A 27,583-nucleotide genomic window follows, 5' to 3' on the forward strand; every position below is an offset into this window, starting at 1 on the left:
AAAGAAATAAAAGGCATTCAACTCGGTAAGGAAGAAGTAAACCTTTCACTATTTGCAGATGACATAATATTCTATACAGAAAACCCAAAAGACTCCACCAAAACGTGCTAAAACTGAAGTGAATTCAGAAAAGCTATAGGATACAAAATAATGCACAGAAATCTGTTGCATTTCTATATAACAATAATAAAGTAGCAGAAAGACAAATTAAGAAAACAGTCCCATTTACAATTGCACTAAAAATAATAAACTACCTAGGAATAAACCTAACCAAAGAGGTGACAGATCTTTACTCTGAAAACTATAGAACACTGATAAGAAAAGTTGAAGACAACGCAAAGAAAATGGAAAGGCATCCCATGTTCATGGGCTGGAAGAACAAATATCGTTAAAATGTCTACACAACCCAAAGCAATCTGCACAATCGATGCAACCCCTACCAAAATACCAACGACATTTTTTATAGACCTAGAACAAACAAACCTAAAATTTGTATGGAACCACAAAAGGCCCTGGTTAGCCAAATCAGTCTTGAAAAAGAAAAGCAAAGCTGGAGGCATCATAATTCTGGACTTCAAATTAATATTACAAAGATAGTGATCAAGAGCATATGGTACTGGGGCAGAAATAGACACATAGATCAATGGAACTGAATGGAAAACCCAGAAATAAACCTACAATTATACACTCAATTAATTTTTAACAAAGCTGGATTGAATATCCAGTGGGAAAAAGACAATCTGTTCAACAAACGATGTTGGGGAAACTCCACAGCAACATACAAAAGAATGAAACTGAACCACTTTCTTACACCATACACAAAAATAAATTCAAACTGGATTAAAGACCTATATGTGAGACCTGAAATTATAAAAATTCCTGGAAGAGAGTAGAGGCAGTAAGTTCTCTAACATCAGCCACAGCTTTCTAGATAGATCACCTGTGGCAAGGGAAACAAAAGCAAAAAAGAAGAAACTATTGGGACTACATTAAACTACAAAGTTTCTGCACAACAAAGGAAGCAATCAACAGAACTAAAAGGCAACCTATGGAATGGGAGATGATATTTACAAATGACATGTCTGGTAAAGGGTAGTATCCATAATATATAAAGAACTTATAAAACTCAACACCCCAAAACCAGATAATCCAATGAAAAATGGGTAGAAGACATGAACGGATATTGCTCCAAAGAAGACATACAGATGGGCAATAGACACATGAATGATACTCATTAGCACTTATCATCAGAGAAATGCAAACCAAAAAAAACAATAAGATGTCACCTCACAGGTGTTGGTGAGGATGTGGAGAAAGGGGTACCCTCTTGCACTGTTGGCAAGAATCCAAACTGGTGCAGCATCTCTGGAAAATAGTATGGAGGTGCCTCAAAAGGTTAAAAATAGAATTGCTGTAATATCCAGCAATCACACTCCTGGGTATTTACCCAAAGAATACAAAAGCACTAATTCAAAGGGATACACGCACCCCTATCTTTATTGCAGCATTATTTGCAATAACCAAGATATGGAAGCAGCCTAAGTGTCTACCAATTGATGAATAGATAAAGATAAATGGACTGTTATTCAGCCATAAAAAAGAATGAAATCTTGCCATTTGCAACAACTTGGATGGACTAGACAGTATAATGCTAGGCAAAATAAGTCTTTCAGAGAAAGAAAATACATATGATTTCAGTCATATGTGGGATTTAAGAAACAAAACAAATGAGCAAAGGGAGGAAATTTGAGAGAGAGAGAGAGAGAGAGAGAGAGAGAGAGACCAAAAAAAAAAAGGCTCTTAAGTGTCTTAAGTGTAGAGAACAATATGATAGTTACCAGAGGGGAGAAAGCTGGCAGAGGGGATGGGTGAAGTACGTGATGGAGATGAAAGAGTATCCTTGTCATTACGAGCACTAGGTGATGTATGGAATTGTTGAATCACTATACTGTATACCTGAAACTAATATAACACTGTATGTCAGCCAACCAGTATTAAAATTAAAACTCAAATACATACATACATACAGTCAATCTAGAAAAAAAAATAGAGTACAAAGAATTTTGAAAGCAACAAGAAAGAAAAACATGCTTCACATACAAAGGCACTTCTGTGGGAGGTGTTTCTAGTAATACATGCCTACAGTAAAAAAAGAAATGATCTCAAATATACAGTCAAACTGTATACATCAAAAAGCTAGTAAAAGAAGGGGGTACCTGGGTAGCTGAGTTGGTTGAGTGTCCAACTCTTGATTTCTGCTCAGGCGATGATCCAGGATCATGGGCTTGTACCCCACATAGTGCTCCGCACGTGAGGGTAGAGACTGTTTCAGATTCTCTCTCTCCTACCCCTCCCTACCCTGACTTGTGATGTCTGTCTAACAAATAAAATGAAAATTTTTTCATTGAAAAACTTGGAAAAGAAGAAAAAACTAAGCCTAAAATTAGCAGAAAGAAGGAAATAACAGAAATCAGAGCAGAAATATATGAAATAAAGACCAAAAAGTCAACAAAATAGATACCTACCTTTTTCAAAATGTAGACAAAATTGACAAACCTAAGCTGATTAACTAATTAAAAAAGATTGTATAAATAAAATAGAAATGAACTTGAAGATATTCAGCTGATGCCAGAGAAATGCAAATGTCCATAAGAGACCACCATAAATGATTACACACTGACATATTGGATAACAGAGAATGGATAAGTTCCTGGAAATATAAAACTGACAAGACAAAATCATTAAGAAATGGAAAAATCTGAACAAACCAATAACAAGTAACAACACTGAATAATTAAATATATCTCCTCAAAGAAAAGTCTGGGAACAGAAGTATTCACTGGTAATTAAAAGATTTAATACCAATTTTTATTTAAAAACTCCAAAATTTTGAGGGAGAACACTTCCAAAAGTAGTTGACAAGATATTAACTTTAATGCCAAAACCAGTCAAGGATGCTACAAAAAAAATTATACCCAACATCACTGATAAACATAAATATTGAAATGCTCAACAAAAAATCAATAATATGATATAGCACATTAACAAAATGAAAGGTAAAAATCATATAATCATCCAGATAGATGCACAAAAAGCATTTGACACAATTCAACATCCATTTATGACAAAAAATGACAACAATTAGGTATTGAAGAAATGTACATCAACATAATGAAGACCATAAATAAGAAGCCCATAACTAACATCACATTTGATGGAAAGCTGAAAGCTTTCCCTCAAGGATCAGGAGAAATACAAAGATACCCACTCTCATCAGTGCTGAAAAAGGGAAATAAAATGTATCCAAATAAGAAATAAAGAAGTAAAGAGGCACCTGGGTGGCTCAGTCGGTTAAGCGTCCGACTTATGCTCAGGTCATGATCTCACGGTTCGTGGGTTCGAGCCCCACATTGGGTGCTGTGCTGACAGCTCAGAGCCTGGAGCCTGCTTCAGATTCTGTGTCTCATTCTCTCTCTGCCCCTCCCCAACTTGTGCTCTGTCTCTCTCTGTCTCTCAAAAATAAATAAATGTAAAACATAAAAATAAAAAATAAATAAAGAAGTAAAATTAGCTCTGTGTGCATATGATGTATTCTTTAAGGAAAAGGCTAAAGACTCCACACACACACAGACACACACACACACACACCTGTTAGAATTAATAAATGAATTCAGTAAAGTTGTAGGATACAAAATCAATATAGAAAAATCTGCTGTATTTCTGAACACTAGTAATGAACTATCAGAGAAATTAAAATAAATTTTCATGAGATGTGGGTGTTACCTAACTCTGGAGGTTTCAAGGGCCAAAAATAATCTTTCAGGACCTAAAATATAGATCAAAGCTAGAGAGATTCTCTTCTATCAGAAAACAAAGTAAAACAATTTTTTCTATATTGTTTCAAGTACAAGATGGTTTCCAATTTTAGAGTTAACCCTCAAATGGAAAAAATAATTGACGTTATCAATCGTAAGAATTACTTATAAATTAATTAAAAGTACTATTTTATAAAGATGTGTATGAATGTTATACACAGTTATGTAATCCAGAAAACTTGAGGTAGTGGCGTTTAATCCCGACTCTGTGTTTCAATGCCAATATGATAAATAGGAATTCGCCTTCTGCTGTCAAGAAAACTCCAGTTTTTAGAAATAGTTGTGTGATGTTTACCTATATGGTGTGATTTAAAGTTGTGCAGTGGCCCAACTGCCTTCAGTATCCTCTCTTCTTTGAAATGTAGTAGGGGCACCTGGGTGGCTCCGTAGGTTAGGCATCCGACTCTTGATTGTAGCTCAGGTCATGATCTCACAGTTTGTGGCATTGAGCCCCACAGCAGGCTCTGCGCTGACACCTGGGAGCCTGCTTGGGATTCTCTCTCTCTCTCTCTCTCTCTCTCTCTCTCTCTCTCTCTCCCTCTCTCTCCCTCTCCCTCTCCCCCCATCCCCCTCTCCCCCTCTCCCCCTCTACTGTTTGCACTCTCTCAAAATAAATAAATGAACATTAAAAAAATAAATTCTATTTAAAAAAACAAAAAAGAAAATGTTTTTTAAAAAAGAAAAAAAGAAATGTATTGATATTACTAGATTCAACAAACCTGAAATTTATGTGGAATAACAAACACTGTGAATAAATACTTTAGAATAGTAAAATCCAATAGTATTTACTGCAGTTTACTGTGAATCATTATCGGCTGAAAAGTTCTCTATTACAATTTCAGTGAGGAAAGGTAGAAACGGATGATGAGGGTGAAGAAAGGGACTAAGGAACTCTGGAAGGTGAGGTGGCCCTGGGTAGGGGAGATCTGATGGGTGAAGCGTGACAGTGAGCGCCATGAGAAGGGTCAGAGCAGATGCCCCAGTAGTGTCACAAGAGGGAGACGTGTGCCACAGCAAGCCTTATTTTTAATGTAGACATATCTAGAGAATCCATATGGTACTCTTCTGCCTGCACATAATGTTAAACTAGAACTGAATTATTAAGTATTGCTGAAATTGTTCTTAGCTGAAAGTAAGTCCCCCAATGATACATAAATTAGTAGGTTCTTCATCTTTGGCTTTGATTGCTAGGGCTTCTGCCAAAGTCTACATCGATCCACTTTTCTTTGCTCAATCCCTCATTGTTCTACAACCTTTGCACTTTTCCTTCATCCCAGGTATGCCTCGCCCCTCACCCCACACACCATCCCCTACCTGCGCAGGATGTAAGATTTTCCCAACCAGTCTATCCTGTGCTCACTTACCTGATGTGCACTTTACCCATATCTTAACAACTTTAACTAGTTTCAGAATATGGTGAATAAACAAGAGATGATGTAATTGAGGTAAAAAGTGCTATATTTTAGAAAAAAAGAACAAAAGGAAAGGGGTAAAAGTATTTGACAGAGCACTTTTATGTGTTTGGACATTTTAACTGAAAGAACCAAGTTTCTCAAACCATGTTGACCAAAAATGTAATAGATAGGAAAGTGATTATAGAATTGTTCCTTCAAAGGCTCCCAAAAGCCTTTTTGAACAAATTTAAAATGCTTCCTGACTTCAAAATTATGACATACATTCAAAATTAAGACACGTAGACAGAGGTACAATGAAGTTACAGATAGAGTTTCGTGGGTTCATGCAATAGAGCTTTGAGATCACTGCACATGTGTTCTCTTGTCTTACCTTTTACACTGGTTGCCGTCCACTGTGCTCTTCCCATGGGTTGCCTGCAATCTGCAGATATAATGGAAAGGTTCCAAAAGAGCTTCATATTCATTCATTCTTTCATTCATTTATTTGCCCATCCAATGGTCACTTTTTAAGTGACTGCTAAGTGCCTGCTAAGTGCCAGGCATTAGGACTAGCATTTACCAAAAGGCCATTTAGTGGGGAAAACAAAAGGAATGATTATTGCATTTCATCAACATATTGTATTTTACTGTATAAAGCATTGTGATGGAGACAAGCAAAAGAGAGACTACAGGATCATTTAGAGGAGACAAGAAATCCAAGTTGGAATGAGAGTCTGGAGTGGGATTGGGTTGGGGAGTTTGTTTGTAAGAGGTGGAATGAAGAGAGCCAAATCTGTCAGGGTCACGATGGCATCTTGGGTAGGCTTTGAAGGTTGGATGGGAGTCATGGAAATAAGGATGCCAGGGAGGAGGACATTCAAGACTGAGGAACATGGCTCCTGGGTGGCTCAATTGGTTAAGCATCAGACTCTTGATTCAGCTCAGGTCATGATCTCGGTCTTGAGATCAAGTCCCATGTGGAGCTCCACACTGGGAATGGACCCTGCTTAGGATCCACTGATAAATGAATGGATAAGGAATATATATATATATATATATATATATATATATATATATACACACACACACACACATACACACACACACACACACATACACACACACACACACACACACACACACACACACACACACACACACACTAGAATATTATTCACCCATGAGAAAGAAGAAAATCTTGATATTCACAACAACATGGTTGAACCTAGAGGACAATTCGTTAGGTGCAATAATCCAGAGATAGCAAATACTTCATGATAAAACTTCTATATGAAATGAAAAAAGAAAACATCAAATTCATAGAAGCAGAATGTAGAATGGAAGTTCTGTACCGGTGGTGGGTGTGGATGCTGGTCCAAGCGTGTAAGCCTTCAGTTATAAGATAAATAATTCCGGAGATCTAATGTACTGCATAATAAGAATCAAAGTAAATAACTGTAAACTATAATCAAATAACAAAGGAAGTCATCAAAAGAGGAACAAATTGAAAAAAAACAGATGCAAAACAGAAGACAATTAGCCACATGTTAATAGTAAGTGTTCACCTACCAGTAATTCCTTAAATATACATCATTTAAATTTACCTATTAAAAGGAATGAGTACCTGAGTGATTTAAAATAAAATAACCAAGAAATCACTTTAGATTTAAAGACACAATAGGCTAAAGTGAAGGAATGGAAGAAGATATTTCATGCAAATGGCAACCAAAGAATGATGGAGTGATTATACTTCTATGAGAACAAAAAAACTGACTTAATCTAAAACTGTCTCTAGAGATGAAGATCATTATATAATAATAATGAGTCCATTCATCAGGAAAATGGTAACAATTTTCTTTTTTTTTAATTTTTTTTTCAACGTTTATTTATTTTTGGGACAGAGAGAGACAGAGCACAAACGGGGGAGGGTCAGAGAGAGGGAGACACAGAATCCGAAGCAGGCTCCAGGCTCCAAGCCATCAGCCCAGAGCCTGACGCGGGGCTCGAACTCACGGACCACGACATCGTGACCTGGCTGAAGTCGGACGCTTAACCGACTGCACCACCCAGTCGCCCCGGATTCTGGGTATTCTAAATGTCACTTCATTCCAAAGAGAAAAAATTAATGAACTATTTTGATTTAGTATCTTTGTCACTTACTTTTTCTGTCCCAGGAATTTGGATGATTCAGATTTTTCCAGGTTTTCATTTGTAAATGTCTCCTTATTTTTGTGTTGTTACAGTGAATCTTTATAAAAATGTTTATTTATATGCTTCTCTTTTCCTTATACTTTCTGCCTTTCAGAAACATGTTCAAAATCAGAGATAACAATTGAAAATGGATTTTTTTCTGAATATGAACCTACATATTCCTTAAATAAAGAAACACAGTATCAATGTAAACCAGGATATGTAACACCAGATGGTAAAACTTCAGGATCGGTTACATGTCTGGAAAGTGGATGGTCACCTCAACCCACATGTATTAGTGAGTAATTATTATGTTCCTATTCATCATGCTGATGGCTATTGAACAAAAGTTTACTCTAAATTAATTCTTTTTTGAGGGGAGGGGCTGACACGATTCCCATTTGAAAAGATAAATGAAAAACGATGTAATTTTTTGCCTTTAAGAGTAATCACTTATACAGCTTAGTAGCAGGACATCTTTCAGTTTACGTTATTTTCCATTTTAAAACATCCTGTGATTTGGAAACGAGTTAGGGAGCCTTATGTGTATTCTCCTGGAAACTCACTTATTTTTGGCTGGCAAAATATATTTGTGCCTATTCCTGCTTTTAGGTGATCAGACTTTGATGACAGAATCTTTGTTTCTAGACATGAAAGTTATGTTTGTAAGTGAAGATGTGGGTCCATAGTGCAGAATTTTAATTAAAGTATGGAGTTTATGGTTGACATTCCAGGGTAGCCCAATTTAAAAACCCTCTCCTTTAGAAAATCTTCATAAACATCTAGTTAGTGGAGAAGGAATACTGCTAGATGGTGCCAAATACAGCTGTGTTGAAAGATTTCCCTGTCCCTGGATGTTTATGAAGATTTCTATGAACAGTTTCCTCAGTTTATCTTATCCTCCAAAGGTACACAGTGATAGTTTTGAACCGATATTTACATGTTCACTTTAAAGGAAGTGGATATTTGAATATCCATTTGTACTGTTTCCATTTCCTTTTTTTTTTCAATTTCCATGCTTACTATGGGCACTAGCCACAAAAAAAAATCATAAAAGTGGCTCCCATATAAAGTCATTTTATACTGAATGTTAGTTAGTTATCCATTGTAATACTTACTATGGAAGAGAAACACACTGTCTCTCTTCACTAGTGTAGTTTTGCTTTGTTTTTTAAAGCTTTAAGGTTGGGGCGCCTGGGTGGCGCAGTCGGTTAAGCGTCCGACTTCAGCCAGGTCACGATCTCGCGGTCTGTGAGTTCGAGCCCCGCGTCGGGCTCTGGGCTGATGGCTCAGAGCCTGGAGCCTGTTTCCGATTCTGTGTCTCCCTCTCTCTCTGCCCCTCCCCTGTTCATGCTCTGTCTCTCTCTCTCCCAAAAATAAATAAACGTTGAAAAAAAAAATTAAAAAAAAAAAAAAAAAAAAAAGCTTTAAGGTAGCTGGCTCCGTAACACAGCATAAAATTTGAGATGAATTACCTAATCTTTATGAACACACTGTTAGCAAAAATTAAAACTTTTAGCATTTTACTTTCTTATAACTAATAATAAAAATAGTTATCTCTCCATTCAATCTTGGTAAGTTTAGAAAAATGAACAGCCATTAGGAAAATATTTGGGGAAGAAAATCAGCATGTGAGGTTTAGAAATTATGATGTTTTAAAGTAGAGTTTTATAGAATGTTTAAAAATGTACTTGCATTTTTGAAAACCAGTCGTATTCAACTGATCCAGTTTTGTCTGGAATATTTGTCACCTTGCTAGTGAATGTGGCATCTTAGTTCACAAAATCCTATTCCTCTCTGCTAGTTAAAATAGGATGCACCTGTAATGGCCTATTTGATTACAAATATGGCATAAACACATAAGTATAACTGATTGAGAAAAGTGTTCGTAGAAAAATTTTTTCAGAGTGTTTAAGTGATAAGAAAAATGCAGTGGAGAAACATATTTTTTCATTTCGAGTAACTTTCAAGACAATGATTTATCACTGGTATTCTTAAATTAATTTGATACTGAATTTACTAGCACAAGCTAATTGATAAAGGTTTTTTTTACCTCCTTGGGATGAGACTTAATTACATCGTCCATTAAATAATATTAGAATTGAAATCTTCAATTCTGTTATGCATTAGAATCTTGTGACATGCCAGCATTTGAGAATGCCAAAGCCAAAAGCAATGTCACGTGGTTTAAACTCAATGACAAGTTGGACTATGAATGCCACGATGGATACAAAAGCCAAGATGGGCGCGCAGGTTCAATAGTGTGTAGGAACGATGGTTGGTCTCATAAACCAATATGTTATGGTAAGTACCATTTTTCCAGGTATTTTTTTTTTTCATGACTAACAAAATTAACAAGACGTGTTTAAGATATCCCAGTTTGAACAAATTTGCATTATTTAAAGTCATTTTGGGGGCATCTGGGTCGCTCAGTGGGTTGAACCTCAGACTTTGGCTCAGGTCATGATCTCACAGTTCTCGGGTTTAAGCCCCATGTGGGGCTCTATGCTGACAGTTCAGAGCCTGAAGCCTGCTTCAGATTCTGTGTCTCACTCTCTCTCTCCACCCCTCCCACTCACACTCTGTCTCTCTCTCTCTCAAAAACAAATAATCATCTAAAATTAATTAATTAATTAATTAAGTTTTAAGAAGTCATGATTAAAATCAAGGTGTCTTCTTCTGATTTACTGTAACCTGGGAGAAGAGGGTGTTTGAAAGCCCAAGGACCATTATCTCTCTTTAACACAGTGTTTCCTATGGGCCATATACATGATAGGTTTATAAACAAAGAATAATTTTGTTTGTTATTCTAAATGCACGCTTTCATATTATTTAAAACTGGGTTCTTTGAGTGTATGCTATATGAAAACCAAAATTGTAGTTTCTTACAATTTCCTCAGCTATTTTGCCCATGAGTTTCTGCTTTTACACCTTCTGCCTTGAGTGCTAATTTCTGTAGACCCTGAGAGAAGCTCTTTATTTTAGGAATTTAGCTTATTTTTATTTGGGAATGTCACGAATGTCACAAATTTGACAAATTTGAAGGGATAATTTTACACATTCTTAAATTGAATCAGAATAATCAATAATTTATTAATAGATAGTATAAAGGTTTAATAAGAATAGATAATTGGGTATGATATAAATACTCAGGATGCCTAGAATATGCGTATTTGGCTTTGAACATGGTTCCTTATTTTGTTTCATTTTTCAGTTTGATTTCTGTACTAATATAATATAATCAATATAAATTAAGCTATTTTAATAGTTTCTTAGAAACTGTTAGAAATGTCTCCTAGTGTTCTGGTTGTCCAATTATATTTACATTAAACAAAATACTAATCTTATTTGAGTGCAATTTTAAAAATGTAGCATCAGGGTGTTTTTTTTTTAATGTGAAGAATATGTTTCTGTTTTGGGAGTACAAAATAATATAGCATTTATTTTATAAATGTCAGTTATAAAATCAGATCCAGTGTAAGCAAGTTGACCTTCCAAATACATTTTCAGGGTACATATGTTGCTCTTCAATGCCTTAATATTTCTCAGGGTCCCCTATGAATTTATAGGGCATAGAAAACCTAATATGTAAAATTTTCTGTGGCTCCTCTGTGTAAGCAGTACCCAGCACCTCATTTTTATAAGACACATATAAAATTTACTTTGCCAATGATTAATTTTATATTCTCACCAAATTATTTGAACATTTTTATAGAAATAGAATGCAAGATTCCTGAAATAGAAGATAACTTAAATACTCAGCCCAAAAAAGACAAATATAAAGTCGGAGATGTGTTGAAATTTTTCTGCACACAAAGACTTAAAAGAGTTGGACCAGATTCAGTTCAGTGTTACGACTTTGGATGGTCCCCTAATCTTCCAACATGTAAAGGTGAATATTTATCTTCTAATTGCTACAACAAGAAATAGGATTTTTGAAACCAACATTTTTATGTTTTTGTTTCTCTCACGCTTAATTTTCTGTTGGCTTCAAGTGTGTGTGTCTGTGATCTAATTCATTAAGCCAGGACATGTGTTGGGTAGTAGATATCTCAGATTTTCTTATTTAAGAACTCAATCTCCACTTGTTTCTTGAAATATGTAGTGGTAATAGCCATAGATACGTATATTATGCCTCAGTGTTTGTTACTTATCCTTTTGACTACAATTCCACTGTTAATATTGGACACTTGGTATGGCATGGGCCTTCCCTCAACCTTCATCGAGTGTCTAAACAATATTCAAGCAATGTATAGTTAATTCAGTCCATTCAATCACATGTATGTCTTAACCAAAGTTAAAATATGTTGATAAAATGCTAGCCTCAAATGATGACATTTTTTTCAAACAGTTTTGATAAAATTTTTCCATGGCATATGAATATTGTTAACATTTACATGACCATATTTATTAATTGGTTTGCATACATCTTTAGAAAATCTAGATTATTAAACATGTTTTCTGGGTTTCAATATACTTCCAATATACTAGTTCAGTGTAATTAACAGTACTGGGTTGCGGTGCCTGGGTGGCTCAGTTGGTTGAGCATCTGAATCCTGATTTCAGCTCAGGTCATGATCCCTGGGTCATGGGATCGAGCCCCATGTCGGGTTCCATGCTGAACATATAGAGCCTGCTTAAGATTCTCACTCTCTCTCTTTCTCCTCTCCCTTCTTATCTTCTATCTCTCTTTCTAAAATAATAATTTTGAAAAAAGAACTGGGAAACATGTTTCTTGTTTAAGCACTATTTGTTTTTCATTGCTTAAGAAGACTATAATAAAGTACATTATAAATAATATAAATTAATTAAAGAAAAAACTCCCCATTTTATTGTTTTTTAAGTTGTGAAATAGGTAATTTGATCATTATTTACACATTATTTCTCCTGTAGAGCAAACAAAACAGTGTTCTTCACCTCCTCAACTCCTTAATGGGAAAGTTAAAGAAACACAGAAAAAAAACTATATACACAACGATTTGGTGGAATATGTGTGCAATCCTAGATTTCTGATGAAGGGTTTTAATAAAATTCAGTGTGTTGATGGACAGTGGACAGACTTGCCTATTTGTATTGGTAATGTATAAAATATATTCATATTTAAAATAGACCAACCTTTTATATTTATAGAAACACATAAATTATATTTTATAAGTAAACATATTTTTCTGAACTTTTCACAGAGGTGGAGACTACATGTGGAGATATACCAGAACTTAATTACGGCTACGCTGTTCAGACTTCTAACCCTCCCTATCACCATGGAGATTCAGTGGAGTTCAATTGCAGAGAAGGATTCACAATGATTGGACAGAAATCAATTACATGTATAAGGGGATTATGGACCCAACTTCCTCAGTGCATTGGTGAGAAGACCCTTCTCAAATAGACGGTCAATGAAATGTAATATTTTTATTGTAAAAACTGTATCTGCAAACATAGTTTTGAAATTTAGATATATGCTTGAAAATGTCAGGTCTTAAATTATGATTGCTTATCGTCTACAAAGGAAAAATATAAACTAGCAAAAGAGTTTGATCACCCTTTCTATCCCTGAAATTAACATGGTTTTTAAGTGTGAAGCTAAATTTTACTTACAGTTATTCATATGATTTAAATCTGAGTATTAATCACCAGGAAAATAGAAGCATATTTGCATAAATCCCATTTTTGTTTTACGCGGCACTCTTGTTTCCAGGCCCTGGAAAACAGACAAAGTCAAGAAAGTGCCCACTTGCTACGTCCCTATAGGAATCTTGCCTCTCTCAAAGCTTCTAAGGATCTCTCAGTCTGTTTCAAATGCGGCAGCAAGAAGTTAATGTGCCAAAGGGTGGGTGAGCTGCAGACCCCCTGAGTTCGCAGTATAAGTCAGTCAAAGGAGGCAGTCAGGGTGGGGCCAGGAAACAAACCTGATTGTTGGACTTCACTCTGGTTGATGTATGTGCATCATCCTGACCTTTGGATGACCATGTCTTTGATGACTAGCTGAGAAAATATTGGGGGCCCTGTTCCTTTTTCCCTTGGAATGAGTTCTTTCCTACAGTTTTCTTGGGTCCTACATTCAAAGAGAGTCCTGGATGTCCAATCTTACTTATTCACCAGATGTCTAGGCATTAATTGTTCCAAGGAGAAGGTAGGGCTTAGGCTCATGTTCCATGAGAGCAGAGATTGACACCCGTTTTGTTCATGATGTATTCCCAATATACAAAGGACTGGTGAACATACAGCAGACATTAAATAGGAGTTTGTTGAATGAACCCTTAAGTTTTGTTGCTTTTTAATCCTTACATTTTTGCTAGACACATTCCCACGAGAAGTATTGCCAGTCCTTCAAGACCAAATTTCATCTTTGTCCTCTTCTATCTCCACAAATGATTTCCCCTCATTTTATATGGGGGAAAACCCAAGGTTGTAACAGGCGTGAAAACTCTCAACTTTTCACTCTTATACTAAAACATCTATTTCATTTATTACTCTTTTTAGATCTCAGAGTTTGCCTTTCCAAAGTTAATCTTCGACCTATATTCAAGTTTACCATAATCCACTTTTAACTATCATAGACCTTACTCCAATTTTCTCCTCTCAGTGTTTATTTTGTACCTCTAGCTAGTCTAGCTTTTCACTCTTCTCAAAATGTTTATTTTCTCATAAGAATCAAGGAAATTCTTTCAGAAACCAGTCAATCATAGGACCATGACAACACCCACTACCACTCCTTTTGACTATAGATGAGTTACTATCACCTGAAGAAAACCTTGTTTTGTCTCCCTCAACACTGAGGACAAGCCCTAAAACCAGAATTTATTTTCAGCCTCTAGTGTGTTTTGAATTAGTCCCCTTTGTTTTATTTTTTATTGTATTACAAAATCATTACTTCTTTGGGTACTTATTAAAAAATCCAAAGACCTACATCAATTGATATTTTATCAAATTGACAAATACTCCGGGCTGCATTGAATTTTTGAAGTATGTAGTTGTATAAAAAGTTGTTATACTTGTATTAGAGTCAACAAAATGGACTCTTACAATATTATTGAATTATAGGTTGACCTGATGTACAAAATAGTTTTTCAAAGATTGGAAGAGTATATACAGTAAACAGGTTGTGACTTGAAGCACCCAATTTCTTAGTCCAGGTATTTGTCCCATTTTAGTGATCATGCAAAAGATCTGCCTAAGTGTTCACATTTTACGTAATACATTTTAGATGTGCTTATTAAATTACCATAAGTGAAAAAATATATTCATTTTTTTGAAACACGATATTTAAACTAGCAGCTTCATATATTCTATTTCCACAGATAAATAAGAGACCAAATTTAACCAGGTGATGACTGTTCAGTGTGTAAATCATCCAAAAAAGTGAGCCTCTTAATGCTTTTCTAATCCCCAAAGTGTACAGTGTACATAAATACAGTGTACATAAATACAGTGGGCTGTATTTATTGCAGACATTTTCTCTGAAATTTCAAAACCTGGACACAGGACTTATGTTCAGACATAATAAGTAGCCCATCACATGCAATATGATCAGGAATAACTTGGTTGGTGGGACTTACGGGCATAAATTCTAGTTTCGATATACTATTGAGTCTAAGCTATTGTTCTGCATTAACTGCTTTGATTCTTATAAGTAGTCCTTCCAAGGCAATATTTTCATTTTCTAGCAACAGATGACCTTCAGAAGTGTAAACACAGCTTAACTATACGTGAGGTAAATCCATTGAAGACCGAATTTGATCATAATGAGAACATAACTTACAAATGTAGAGGAAAATTAGAACAGAAACACTCAACGTGCATAAATGGAAGATGGGATCCTGAACTAAACTGCACAGGTAAGCTCTTGTTTATAGTACTTTCAAAATCTTACTCTATTTCCTTCGAACTTGCCAAAGCAGTATTTGGGCATCTTTTTTTTTTTTTTTTTTTTTCAACGTTCATTTATTTTTGGGACAGAGAGAGACAGAGCATGAACGGGGGAGGGGCAGAGAGAGAGGGAGACACAGAATGGGAAACAGGCTCCAGGCTCCGAGCCATCAGCCCAGAACCTGACGCGGGGCTCGAACTCACGGACCGCGAGATCGTGACCTGGCTGAAGTCGGACGCTTAACCGACTGCGCCACCCAGGCACCCCTATTTGGGCATCTTTTAAACATGTTTAGCTATTTATTATTACAAATAACTTTGAAGCCGGAAGGGAATTTAAAAACTAACCAAAACATCATTTCTAGATATTAAGTGCATCAGTGCTTCAGTCAGCTATAAAACAACCCACCCAGAAACTTGATGGCCTCAAATTAACACCCGGTCGGGTATCTTTAAGAAATAGTGATTTGGTTTTCTTTGAGGCTGAGGAGAGCACAAAGATGGCATCCCCTGGTCCACGTTCCCTGAGAGCACCTCGGTGGCCTCCAGATGTGTGGCAAATCTCAAGTCCACCCCTCAGGCTACCGGTCTAAGACAGATAATTAGGCTTTTTCCCCAGAAAGTCTGGGCTGTGTTTCAGGCTGCTTTGTGGTGCCCTGGAGGTAGTGGCCCACCAAGAGTTATCTCTCGGATTGTTGTAGTGTGTTGCAGGCCCCAGAAATGCAAGCCCCTCTGGCCACTAGAGCCTGGGGATCAAGGAGTGTGCCCTCTGTGGGCTGAGCATGCTGGCCAGCTTTAGCGAGGCAGCAGAATGCAGGGCTGGGGCCCGCTCACCGGCTTTGATGAAGCCACAGGAGAGCCCTGGGCTGGAGTGCACCCACTGGTGCCATCAAGGTAGAGGGAAAGTGTAGACATGGCACCTGCCGGAGATTTAGTTGCCAGACCAACCTCTGGTAAAATGTATCAAGAGGAAGTAGAAATTAAGATTATTAGGACAAAAATGCTTAAACAAGCAGATATAGAAGAGAATAAATCCTTGAGAATACATTGAAAAAATATGCCAAGATAATGAAAACAGAAATAAGAAAAAAACTTTTGATTAAATATAAAATAATCCTGCATCTGTCTAAAGATAGAAATAGAAAATATGACCATATTAGTCAGCATGAATGAATTATATTCCGTCAACGATTTCTCTGAATTGAATACAAAGTGTCAGATAATTGGAAGGACTCAGGAGACTTCCCCATGTACAGTCACATAAGGTCTTTAATGAAATAAACGCATGGCAGGAGAAAGCAAAACGTAGGTATCACAGAGAGGTCCAAAAGCCTCCAGGGTTAGTCGCCCAGTCTTCCCTCAGTGGAACAGGACATCTTTGTCTCCAGGTTATGAACTGCCACGATACATGTGAGGCATCTCTGCTTTATGGGAGCTCAAACGCAAGTTTGCAAAGGAATCTTGTATATCTTGCTGGTCATAGAACTAAAGTCAGGCTGTCTAATCCGTTAAACAGGGTGCATTTCATCATCTGTGTATCTCTAAACAGTGTCGGCAACCTAGTCAACAGTATCTCCAGAGAGTTTTGAACTTTAAACAACACACTGTTAATCACTAATGACCATATCTAATTAATGTCTTGGCCAGGACCTGTATCAAATAATTGATCTTTAACTACATGTAATTCTTCCTTTGGCTAATTATTTTCCATTCCACATCTTATAAGGGTTTTAATGCAATCACAATACATGTGATTATAGATAGCTGTAAAAAGATCCTAATATCAGTATTTATTTAGTGCCTGTTACTGAGTGGATGATTCAGTTAGTACATCGTAATGGTTAGAAATAATTAAAAGAAGTTTTACATAAATTATGCACGATTTATCACAGAAGGAATAAAAGGAAGATACTACCATTAAGACCACGTGTGATGTATTAAAGCGCTCTACAAGCTGAAGAGTATCACATGTTTAAGCATAACCTTATTATTTATCGTTTATGATACATTATTATTGGGCTTTCTCTTTAGTATTTTTAACTTCTGATTTTCATCACGAAATCTAATTTTCATATTTGTAGAAGTACAGATGCAGTCATGCCCACCTCCACCTCAGATTCCCAATGCTCACAATATGGCAACGACGGTAAATTATCAGGATGGAGAAAAAGTATCTGTTGTCTGTCAAGACAATTATATAATTCAGGATGCAGAGGAAATCGTGTGCAAGGATGGAAGATGGCAGTCAATACCACACTGCGTTGGTCAGTAATGCATAACTTGCTTTGTAACATTCTTTCAAATGAGGTTAATACTCCCCTGTGCTTTGTGTAAATGAACAAGATAAGGACCTTTCTGTCTATGTATTTCACTTTATCTTGAAACAGTAAATTGCAATCTAAGTATACAAATCAATCGGCATTCTTTCACTTCTACTATGAAAGAAACAGACCAAAACTTTGGGTTACTGTGTAAATACCATAGAAAATTTGTTTGTAAATACCATAGAAAATTTCGCTCGTGATGAACAGGACAAGAATGTGGGGGCAGAGTGAACAAGCAGATACTACTGTAGATTTGATGGAGACATGAGCTTGCAAATTTCAGATATTTTTTAGTTTTTCAGTAATTTAATTTTTCAGATTATCCTTATTTTAAAACCTCAACTAGTATTTGATTACATTTTTCAATTTAAACATTGATCTCTGTTCTTTATACAGAAAAAAGCCCATGTCCTCAACCACCTCAGATAGAACATGGAACCATTAAATCATCTCAATTTTCAGAAGAGATGGACGAAACATTGAAACCTGAGGTTTATGTACATGGCACCAAATTAAATTACATTTGCGAGGATGGTTTCAGGATATCTGGAAAAGATGAGATAACGTGCCACATGGGAAAATGGAGTTCTCCACCTCGGTGTGTAGGTGAGGACAGTATGCAAACCACAATTCTGTTGTCGATATAATCCATTAAGCATAATCAATTGTCATCAAATTCGTGAGAAAGAATCCTTTAGATTTCTAAATATACAAACTCATTTATAGCTAAATATCTAAAATCATTTATATATTTATGTACCTTACCAGCAATTTTGCATAATCAAGTCTATCCTCTTTGTGTTAATTTCATTGACTCATTACAGACTCACTTTGAATTCTGGCAATTGTTTAATGAAAACTAGATGTGTAGTACAACTAAACCTCTCTGTCCGTATACAAACCGCCTATTCATATTCCTACCCATTTATATATGGAACTTGTACTGATTGCTTTGCCATGAGTTTTTATAAATTTCTTTTGTTTTTCCTATAATGTCATTTCTGAGTTCTTACAACACATGGTACATAAGATGATTAATTCTTAATGCTCTTCTTTTTATTATTTGCTATTAGTTTGAGAAACACTGATAGTGTCTTTCATAAATATATTGACATATTTATTTTTTTATTTTTATTATTTAAGTTTTAGTTTAAATTCCAGGTAGTTAACATGCAGTGTGATATTAGTTTCAGTTGTAGGATACGGTGATTCAACACTTCCATACAACACTCGTTGCTCATCACAAGTGCCCTCCTTAATCCCCATCACCTGCTAAACCCATCCTCCCACCCACCTCCCTTCTGGTAACCGTCACATTGTTCTCTATAATTAAGAGTCTGTTTCTTGGTTTGCCTCTCTCCCTCTCCCCCTAAGCCCCCCCTTTGCTCATTTGTTTTGTTTCTTAACTTCCACATATAAGTGAAATCATATGTTATTTATCTTTCTCTGACTTATTTCGCTTAGCATTACATTCTATAGCTCCATCTGTGTCATTGCAAATGGCAAGATTTCTTTCTTTTGTGACTGATTAATATTCCATTGTGTATTTGTACCCCCTCTTCTTTATTCATTCATCTATCAGTGGACACTTGGGCTGCTTCCATATCTCGGCTATTGGAAATAATGCTGCTATAAACATCAAGGCACATGAGTCCCTTTGAAGTAGTATTTTTGTATTCTTTGGGTAAATATCTAGTAGTGCAATTGCTGGATCATAGGGTAGTTCGACGTTTAACTTTTTGAGGAATCTTCACCCTGTTTTCCAGAGTGGCTGCACAAGTTTGCATTCCCACACCAACACTGCAGGAGGGTTTCCCTTTCTCCACATCTTTGCCAACACCTGTTGTTTCTTGTGTGTTGATTTTAGCCTATCTGACAGGTGTGAGGTGATACCCCATTGTAGTTTTGAATTGCATCTCCCTGATGATCAGTGATGTTGAGCATCTCTTTATGTGTCTGTTGGCTGTCTGCATGTCTTCTTTGGATCTATGTCTGTTCTTGTCTTCTGCCCATTTTTAACTGGGTTACGGTTTGGGGGTGTTGAGTTTTATAAGGTCTTTCTATATTTTGGTTACTAACGCTTTATCAGTTACATCATTCACAAATATCTTCTCCCTTTCTGTAGCTTGTCTTTTAGTTTTGTTGATTGTTCCCTTCACTGTACACGAGTGTTTTCTTTTGATGTAATCCCAATACTTTATTTTTGCTTTTGTTTCCCTTGCCTCAGGAAACCTATCTAGAAAGAAGTCGCTATGGCCAATAATGTACTGACATGTTTAGTTTCAAATTCCTACTCAGGTTGTCAACTGGATACATCAGAATGATGGTTTTAGGAAGCATTTGCACACCATCTCCATGATATAATTGCAGATCCTGTGTTATTTTTTTCAAATAAAACTGCCAAATATGGCAACCAATGCATAAAATTAAGTTTCAGTTTTAGTAAAACATGGAGTCATTCTTTCTTTGTCTCTTTCTTTTTTTAGGACTTTCCTGTGAGCCACCACACTTGATTCCACATGGTATTCTATCTCACGTATCAGACAGTTACCAATATGGAGAAGAAGTAACGTACAAATGCACCAAAGGTTTTGAGATTAATGGACCTGCATTCATAAGATGTTTAGGAGGAAAATGGTCCCATCCACCAGAATGCAAAAGTATAGTGTATTTAATTTTACTCTACGATTGATAAATATTCTTAATTCAGAGCATAAATGGTACAAATATGAAACTAGGCAGTAATTCCAGAATTCAACAGGGTATCTCTGGGAAGCTGTGGATTCTAGTAGAGAATTAATAGCCATAGTAATAATAAAAGTGTGACAGCATGAGCCAAATTATTTCACTTTCATGTCACCGTGTGTGCACATTAGACCTCCTGTGATACACATCCTCAGACTTCTCATCTCTGTTCCTGTGTCACAGGTGGTCCCTGCTCATCAATGCCATCATTATTCAATTTACTGTTAGTTTGTCAGTTATCTCCTTGTACGTATAGTTTTCTGAGATATTTGACATGAATAAAGGTAACAGATTTTGACAGAAGTGAAAATACAAATACATAAGGTAGATGGCTTGTATGGGCAAGAAAGAATTTGAATGCAAGAAGTGTGATCTCAAGCATTACATGTATCCATATCTCTTCAGGCTTACGATGTCATCATCCCCATGTTATACTTTGATAAACATAGGACTATTCAATATAATTCAGCAAGACTTCTAACATATTTTTTCAAGGTATAAGAAAAATTTTGCAAGGTATTCATTGGTTCGATGTGTACCTATTGTTCTACATTATAGTTATTAGCCATTATGTATTTTAAAATGTTTACTGAACAAGTACATATTCTTTTTCTTTCAGACACGGATTGTTTTAGCTTACCCGACTTCGGTAATGCCACACCCATAGGCCAGAAGAAGACGTCATATAGGTCAGGAGAAAAAGTGACTTATAAATGTCCAAATAATTACCTTTTGGATGGACCAAATACTATCCAGTGTATTAACAGCGAATGGATAGGAAAGCCAATATGCAGAGGTACTTCAATGAAATTGTGAAACCTATTTGTGAAAACGTCTTAACTAATATAATATGCAATTCCTTCTAACAGCACTTATGAAATGGACATGGATTATTCTTTTAGGCCAGGTCGAAGAAGTTTATGTTTTAACATAAAGGGATATAATTGTGTACTCAGTGGTCAATCTGAAAGCCCAATGGTTCTCAACCTGTGGTCTCTGGAAGAACAGAATCAGCATCTTCTGGGAAATGGTTAGAAATGCAAATGTGAATTCACAGGCTTGCTCAGACCTGCGGTGGCAAAAACTCTGGGGCTGCAACCCTGAAAGTGTCTTAACAATTCCCAAGGGATTCAGTGTATACTCCAGTCTAGGAGCCATACCTATAGCCTGTTATATTTACGTCCACCTGAATCTCACTGGTGAATTATACATTATGCATTGAAATGTCCTTAAGCGTTTGCAAAAAAGAATCATTGAAGGCTGTTTTTGTCAATTATACATTTATTTTTCTGTTATTTTGCCAAGTCTTATAAAATAAAATATATTGCTTTATCTCCTTCAGTCTTATATGTAAATTTCTTAAAATTAGCAGCCTTTCATGACAGATTAACTGTTGATTTAAAATCCTCTTAGAGATCTATTTGGAATCCCATTCGTTGATTTGCTATTCAAAATGACCATTATGTTAGAGATGCGACTTTTTTTCTTTCTATTCAGATATTTCCTGTGGGAATCCACCCAGAGTGAAAAATGCTATTATACGGAATGAGATGTCTAAGTATCTACCTGGTCAGAGGGCACGTTATGAATGCATCATACCTTTTTACCTGGTTGGGGGCAGAGAAGTGACATGTTCAAATGGGAACTGGACACAACCACCTCAGTGCCTAGGTAAAGTGTTTTATTTCCCTTAAAATATTCTCTTTAAATATTAAGCGAATATTTCAGGGACTAAATATGTTAATATAAGTATATAATGAAGTAGTTATTTTGGTTCATTTTTTAATCTCAAATAAAATGATGGTGCTTAAAATCCAGTTTTTTCTTTCAGTGGACTCTATTGTGGATGTATTTATTTTATGAAAGATTTGACCAGATTAGGACAGCTGGAATCATGGAAAATTCTCTCTGTGTTAAGCATTAAGACCCTCGGTTATTTCCTGAGGAATAAATGTATTAACGATACATTGAGGACATTTGACAGCTCTATGAAATTCCACTTGGAGACATGGAATCCGCAGCTAGGGCGTGATCACAGAATTTGATACAAATTTGGGCTTCTTCAGCGTGTGGATTATATTTAAAGGAAGGTTACTAGTTGAGCTCAACCCAGGAATTAGTGTATACTGAAGAAGAAGTCTGAGAACTTGATCATAGGACACTCCAGCATTTAGAGTTTACGAAAGAAGGGGAGCCAACAAAGGAGATATTATAGCCACTTGTTTTTCAAATCCACTTTCGCCTGGCATATATATTTTCCAGTCTTTTACTTTGATCCCACCTATGTTTTCATGTTTAAAGTGAGTTTCTTTAGACGCCAGACGGTTGGTTCTTGTTTATGTGTGCACTCTGCCATTTCAGTCTTTTCACTGAAGTATTTAAACCACTTACACTTAAAGTAGTTTTTGATAGATTAGGGGCTGTGTCAGGCATTTTACTGTTTGTTTTGTGTTTCCTGTTTCTCACTTCCATTTCCTTTCTTCTCATCACTGTAGAATTTTGAAACATCTTAAAATAATATTATTTTGACACCTCTATATTGTTTGGGGGCATATCTCATTGTATAGTTTCATTAGTGGTTGCCCTAATATTAAGATGTACAAAAATCGGGGCGCCTGGATGGCGCAGTCGGTTGGGCGTCCGACTTCAGCCAGGTCACGATCTCGCGGTCCGTGAGTTCGAGCCCCGCGTCAGGCTCTGGGCTGATGGCTCGGAGCCTGGAGCCTGTTTCCGATTCTGTGTCTCCCTCTCTCTCTGCCCCTCCCCCGTTCATGCTCTGTCTCTCTCTGTCCCAAAAATAAATAAACGTTGAAAAAAAAAATTTTTTTTAAAAAAAGATGTACATAGATAGCTTATCACTCCTCCCGGAATTGACATTTTACCACTTCAAGTGAAATGTGGAAACCTTACTTCCATTTAGGTCCATTTATCCTCCCCACATTTTATTTTATTTTACTTTTTTTTTTTTTTTTTTTTTTTAAGTAGGCTTCACAGTCAGCGTGGAACCCATTGTGGGGCTTGAACTCACCACCCTGAGATCAAGACTTGAGCTGAGATCAAGAGTCAGGTGCTTACATGACTAAGACCCTCAGGCACCTCTTACCCTCCCACATTTTAAACATAAATACCTTTTGGGGGGGGTGGGGGGGGATAAATGTTAAGTGTTTCTTCTACATATGTTGAGCACTATAGGAAATGACACAGTGTTGCCCAAACATCCAATATAACAAACTCCTTAGGAAAAAGAATCTATTATATTTACCCTTATTTTTCTCACTTGCCTTGTTCTTTCTTCCTGCATGAAGTCTCAGTCCTCCTTCTGTTATCTTTTCGGTGCTATTTGAAGAATTCCTTTAGCAATTCTTTAAAGATAGATCTGCTGGAGATATTTTCCCCCTTTTCCATTGTCTCAGAACGTCTTTATTTCTCCCTTGTATCCTAAGGATGGCATCACTGGATGTGGCATTCAGAGATGACAGTTTCTTTTCTTCTAGCACTTGAGAGACGTTGTCACTTCTCTCTGGCTCCATGGACACAGATGAGAACCCCACGGACACTTGAACCCTTTTTCCCTTAGAGGCTTGCCTAACTTCTGTGTAGCTGCTTTTGAGATTTTTCCTTTTCTTTAGTTTTCCTCAGTTTGATTTGATGTATCTTGGCTTGAATTTCTTTAGGATTATCCTGTTGGGCTTTTTCAGTATGAATGTTTATGCCTTGTGCCCAACATGGGAAATTTTCAGCCATTATTGTTTGAGGGTTTTTTGTTTGTTTGTTTGTTTGTTTGTTTTCATCTCTAACCCCTTTCTTTTCTCTTTCTGGTTGTCCAGTCTTTTGCTATACTCTTACTGGTCCCTGAAGCCCTGTCCACTTTTGTTTGTTTTCCAAGTGAGTAGTCTGTATTCTATATTCGAGTTTATTTATCCTTCTGTCATCTGTAATCCATGATAGAGCCCATCCAGTGAGGATTTTTAAAAATCCATTATTCTATTTTTCTGTTCTATAATTCCCATTGGATTTTGAAAAACCATCACTAAATAATTCCATTATCTGTGTCATCTCAATGTTGCCATGTGTTGATTATCTTTTCTCTTTTGAGGTTTTCCTGGTCTTTGGCATAATGAGTGATGTTTTTCTCTCTTTTCTTAAAGGTGTATTTATTTTAGGAAAGTGAGCACTCATTCCAGTGTGTGAGCAGGGGAGGGGCAGAGAGAGGGAGAGAGAATCCCAAGCAAGCTCCTCTCTGCCAGCACAGAGCCCAACACAGGGCTCAAACTCACGAACCGTGAGATCGTGACCTGTGTGCAAATCAAGAGTTGGATGCCCAACCCACTGAGCCACCCAGGCACCCCTATAATGAATGATTTTCAGCTGTATTCTAGACATTTGGGATATTATGTTTTAAGGCTCCGGATTTTATTGATATCTCTTATTTATCAGGCCTCCAAAACTGCCAGAGTGCAAGTCCAGACTTCCCACTTGGCCTCCACTGACACCATGGAAAGTGGAGAGGCGTCTTGTTCCCTGAGTGTGGATAGAAGTCTGGGCACACCACGTGGCCTGTGTTGATCACTGTTGATCTCTGAGCAACACGTGGAGAGGAATGGTCAAGGTTTCTTGATGATGTTTTTTCGGAGTTATTCGAATACTGTAAAAAATACTTCTGTCTTGTTAGAATACTCCTTTCCTGGGCCTTTGGCTAAAGAGAGCAGGAAATTCTTGGAATTTTTTTTTTTTTTTCCATGAACTTGATATTGTTTCTGGATTCCAGTCTTCTTCAGTGCTCAGTCCAGGATCCATAGAAGAGACAGTGAAAACCCAAACTCATTACAGTGTAATTCTTTGAATCCCAAGGTCTCTGATTAGATCGATATCTACTCTGCACCTTCCATAATCCCTTTTATTGTTTTTTATGATACGTTCAGGGTTTTTAGTTTTACTTAGCAAAGGGATTAGCAGAAATGTTTCTACCTCACCTTGTCCAGAATAGGAGGCCAACAATTCCCTTTCACATTATACAAATTTGTAATTCTTTGAGTTAATTAAAGCTGATGTTTCTTTTGTAATAACAATGAAAGTCAATACACAGTGACTTGAGATCCAATAGACACTACAATATGTTGCAACTAATGAGCAAATTTCTTTGTGTATATTAGCTCTCCATCTGTCTGGCATTTATTCACTAGGGAAAATGTTTTTTAATACCAGAATACTGCAAAGCAGACAATTTGTTAATGCTTTGTGTGTGCTTTCATGTGAGATGAAAGGAAGTGCTTAAAAGTGTTCTTCTCAGTTTAAGTGATTAGAATTTCTCCAGTGAATCATTTCTGTCAGCAGAAGTCACAAGTCTTGATGTTGTATATTATGCTATATTTTTATTTGCTTTACTTCACCCTGTTTTTCTTTGGATGTTCAATAAATCAAATAATGTTCTTTTTTAGACCCTAAAGAAAAATGTGGGCCCCCTCCGGCTATTGACAATGGAGACATGACCACATTCCCAACATCAGAATATGCTCCAGGGTCATCAGTTGAGTACCAGTGCCAGTCCTTGTATGTGCTTGAGGGAAGCAAGGTCATCACATGCAGATATGGACAGTGGTCGGAACCGCCGAAGTGCTTGGGTAAATATCTTAATACTCACCTGGATCCTGGGAAAATCACTATAACGAGAAAGGTGTTTTGCTTTATTAACAGAATATTCATGGATTAACCACAATCATTCTATCAAATGTTTGACTACCAAATATTAATATGTGAAGAAATAAAACTAGAAAAAAAGTCTTATTCAAGCAACCACAGCAACAAAATATTCTTTAATGAAAGCTCTTCCTATTGTTATTGACATGATGCATCTTTCACTATAACATTTAATTAGCACACCTTAAACACAGTACCTCATTTTTACATCGTTAATCATTTAAAATGATTTACATCTATGTGATGGGTTTTCAATGAACTGGTTGGAAAAGGTTTTGAGAACAAAGCCCTGGACCAGTGCAGACAATTCTACTTTGCAAGTCTGAAATTCTGTGGAAAATATTTGTTTACTACTTAATGCTTATGTTCATTTTTTTTAAATCTTCAGATGTTTGTATGGTATCAGAAGAAACCATGAGAAAACATAACATACAATTAGGATGGTCTTCTAAGAAAAAGAGATATTTCCAAACAAGGGAAACTGTTCAATTTCAATGTAATCCTGGATATCGTAAACAGACATCACAACAAACATTACGAGCAACCTGTTGGGACGGGAAACTGACCTATCCTGTTTGTGTATAAAATATGGTTAAGATGCAGTCCTAAAATTAAAACATGTACATTTATCCAAAATTTTCATGCTTATTTTGTCAGGTATTGTTAAACTCCTTTATATTCATAATCAGAATTTGTGTTAACTATTTCATGGTTGATGTAATTATAATCTGAGAAGTGAATAAATCACTTCTTAAAAGCACTTCATTAAAACTTGGCAAACCAAAATGCTTTGTGTCCTATTAAAAAAATATCTATGACAAGAAATGAGATTCAATCACTTCAGTGACGACTTCTATGCATCCTTCTCCCACCTTTCTCAAATCTTCCTCGGTAACTTCTGAGGCTTCCTGAGACCGTCCCTTTGGGAGGAAATGGGAGAAAAGGCTTTTCCATCTTCCAAATAATTTCACTTCAGAAACACTTCAAAACCTAACTATGTCATACCTATGTTAACACGATGTAAGTAGGTATTACTTACTTTTGCTTATCTATCAAAAGACAGATATACCAAAAAATAATGGAATACATGATCTCCTACAACATAACTCTCTAGCCCAATAAAAATTAAAGAAAGAATAAAGGGAGATTAGAATCGAACTGGGTACATAACTATGATAACATGACATGAAAACTAACAAAAAATCTGATGTCAAGTGTAAACACACACAGTGTGCTTTGAACACTGAATAAATATTTATAAAACAAAGATTGTCAGGAAGCACAATAAAAAATTGACAGCAGAATTTAGAGAAACTAGGGTTAAGAGTAGCTGTTTAACTTCTTAATACTAACCTGCATTCTGCATTGTATCTGTCTGTAATATACATCACCTTTGAACCACAAGAATATGTTGTTTTATTTATTTTTTTTTTTTAATTTTTTTTCAACGTTTATTTATTTTTGGGACAGAGAGAGACAGAGCATGAAC

General features: G+C 36.3%; 1 protein-coding gene across 7 annotated transcripts in view; it reads left to right on the top strand.

The window, feature by feature from the left end:
* Positions 1-27,583, top strand: part of LOC147572500 (complement factor H-like) — a 154,678-nt gene that overhangs the window by 81,749 nt on the left and 45,346 nt on the right. For 5 of the 7 annotated variants that reach the window (XM_086693399.1, XM_086693398.1, XM_086693397.1 and 2 more), the window contains 5 exons: positions 7,575-7,757; positions 9,590-9,763; positions 11,175-11,351; positions 12,353-12,535; positions 12,643-12,825. In XM_086693399.1, the coding sequence (XP_086549525.1) occupies positions 7,575-7,757; positions 9,590-9,763; positions 11,175-11,351; positions 12,353-12,535; positions 12,643-12,825 (900 nt within the window). Of the gene's footprint in view, positions 1-7,574; positions 7,758-9,589; positions 9,764-11,174; positions 11,352-12,352; positions 12,536-12,642; positions 12,826-15,126; positions 15,298-17,409; positions 17,593-18,048; positions 18,259-20,138; positions 20,313-21,016; positions 21,194-21,894; positions 22,069-25,835; positions 26,019-26,482; positions 26,881-27,583 lie in introns of those variants that run through there. The other 2 variants (XM_086693403.1, XM_086693404.1) reach the window with 2 other exon arrangements.

Source organism: Puma concolor, chromosome E4 (assembly GCF_028749965.1).
Source record: "Puma concolor isolate L17-30 chromosome E4, mPumCon1.1.hap2, whole genome shotgun sequence".
Lineage (NCBI taxonomy): Eukaryota > Metazoa > Chordata > Mammalia > Carnivora > Felidae > Puma > Puma concolor.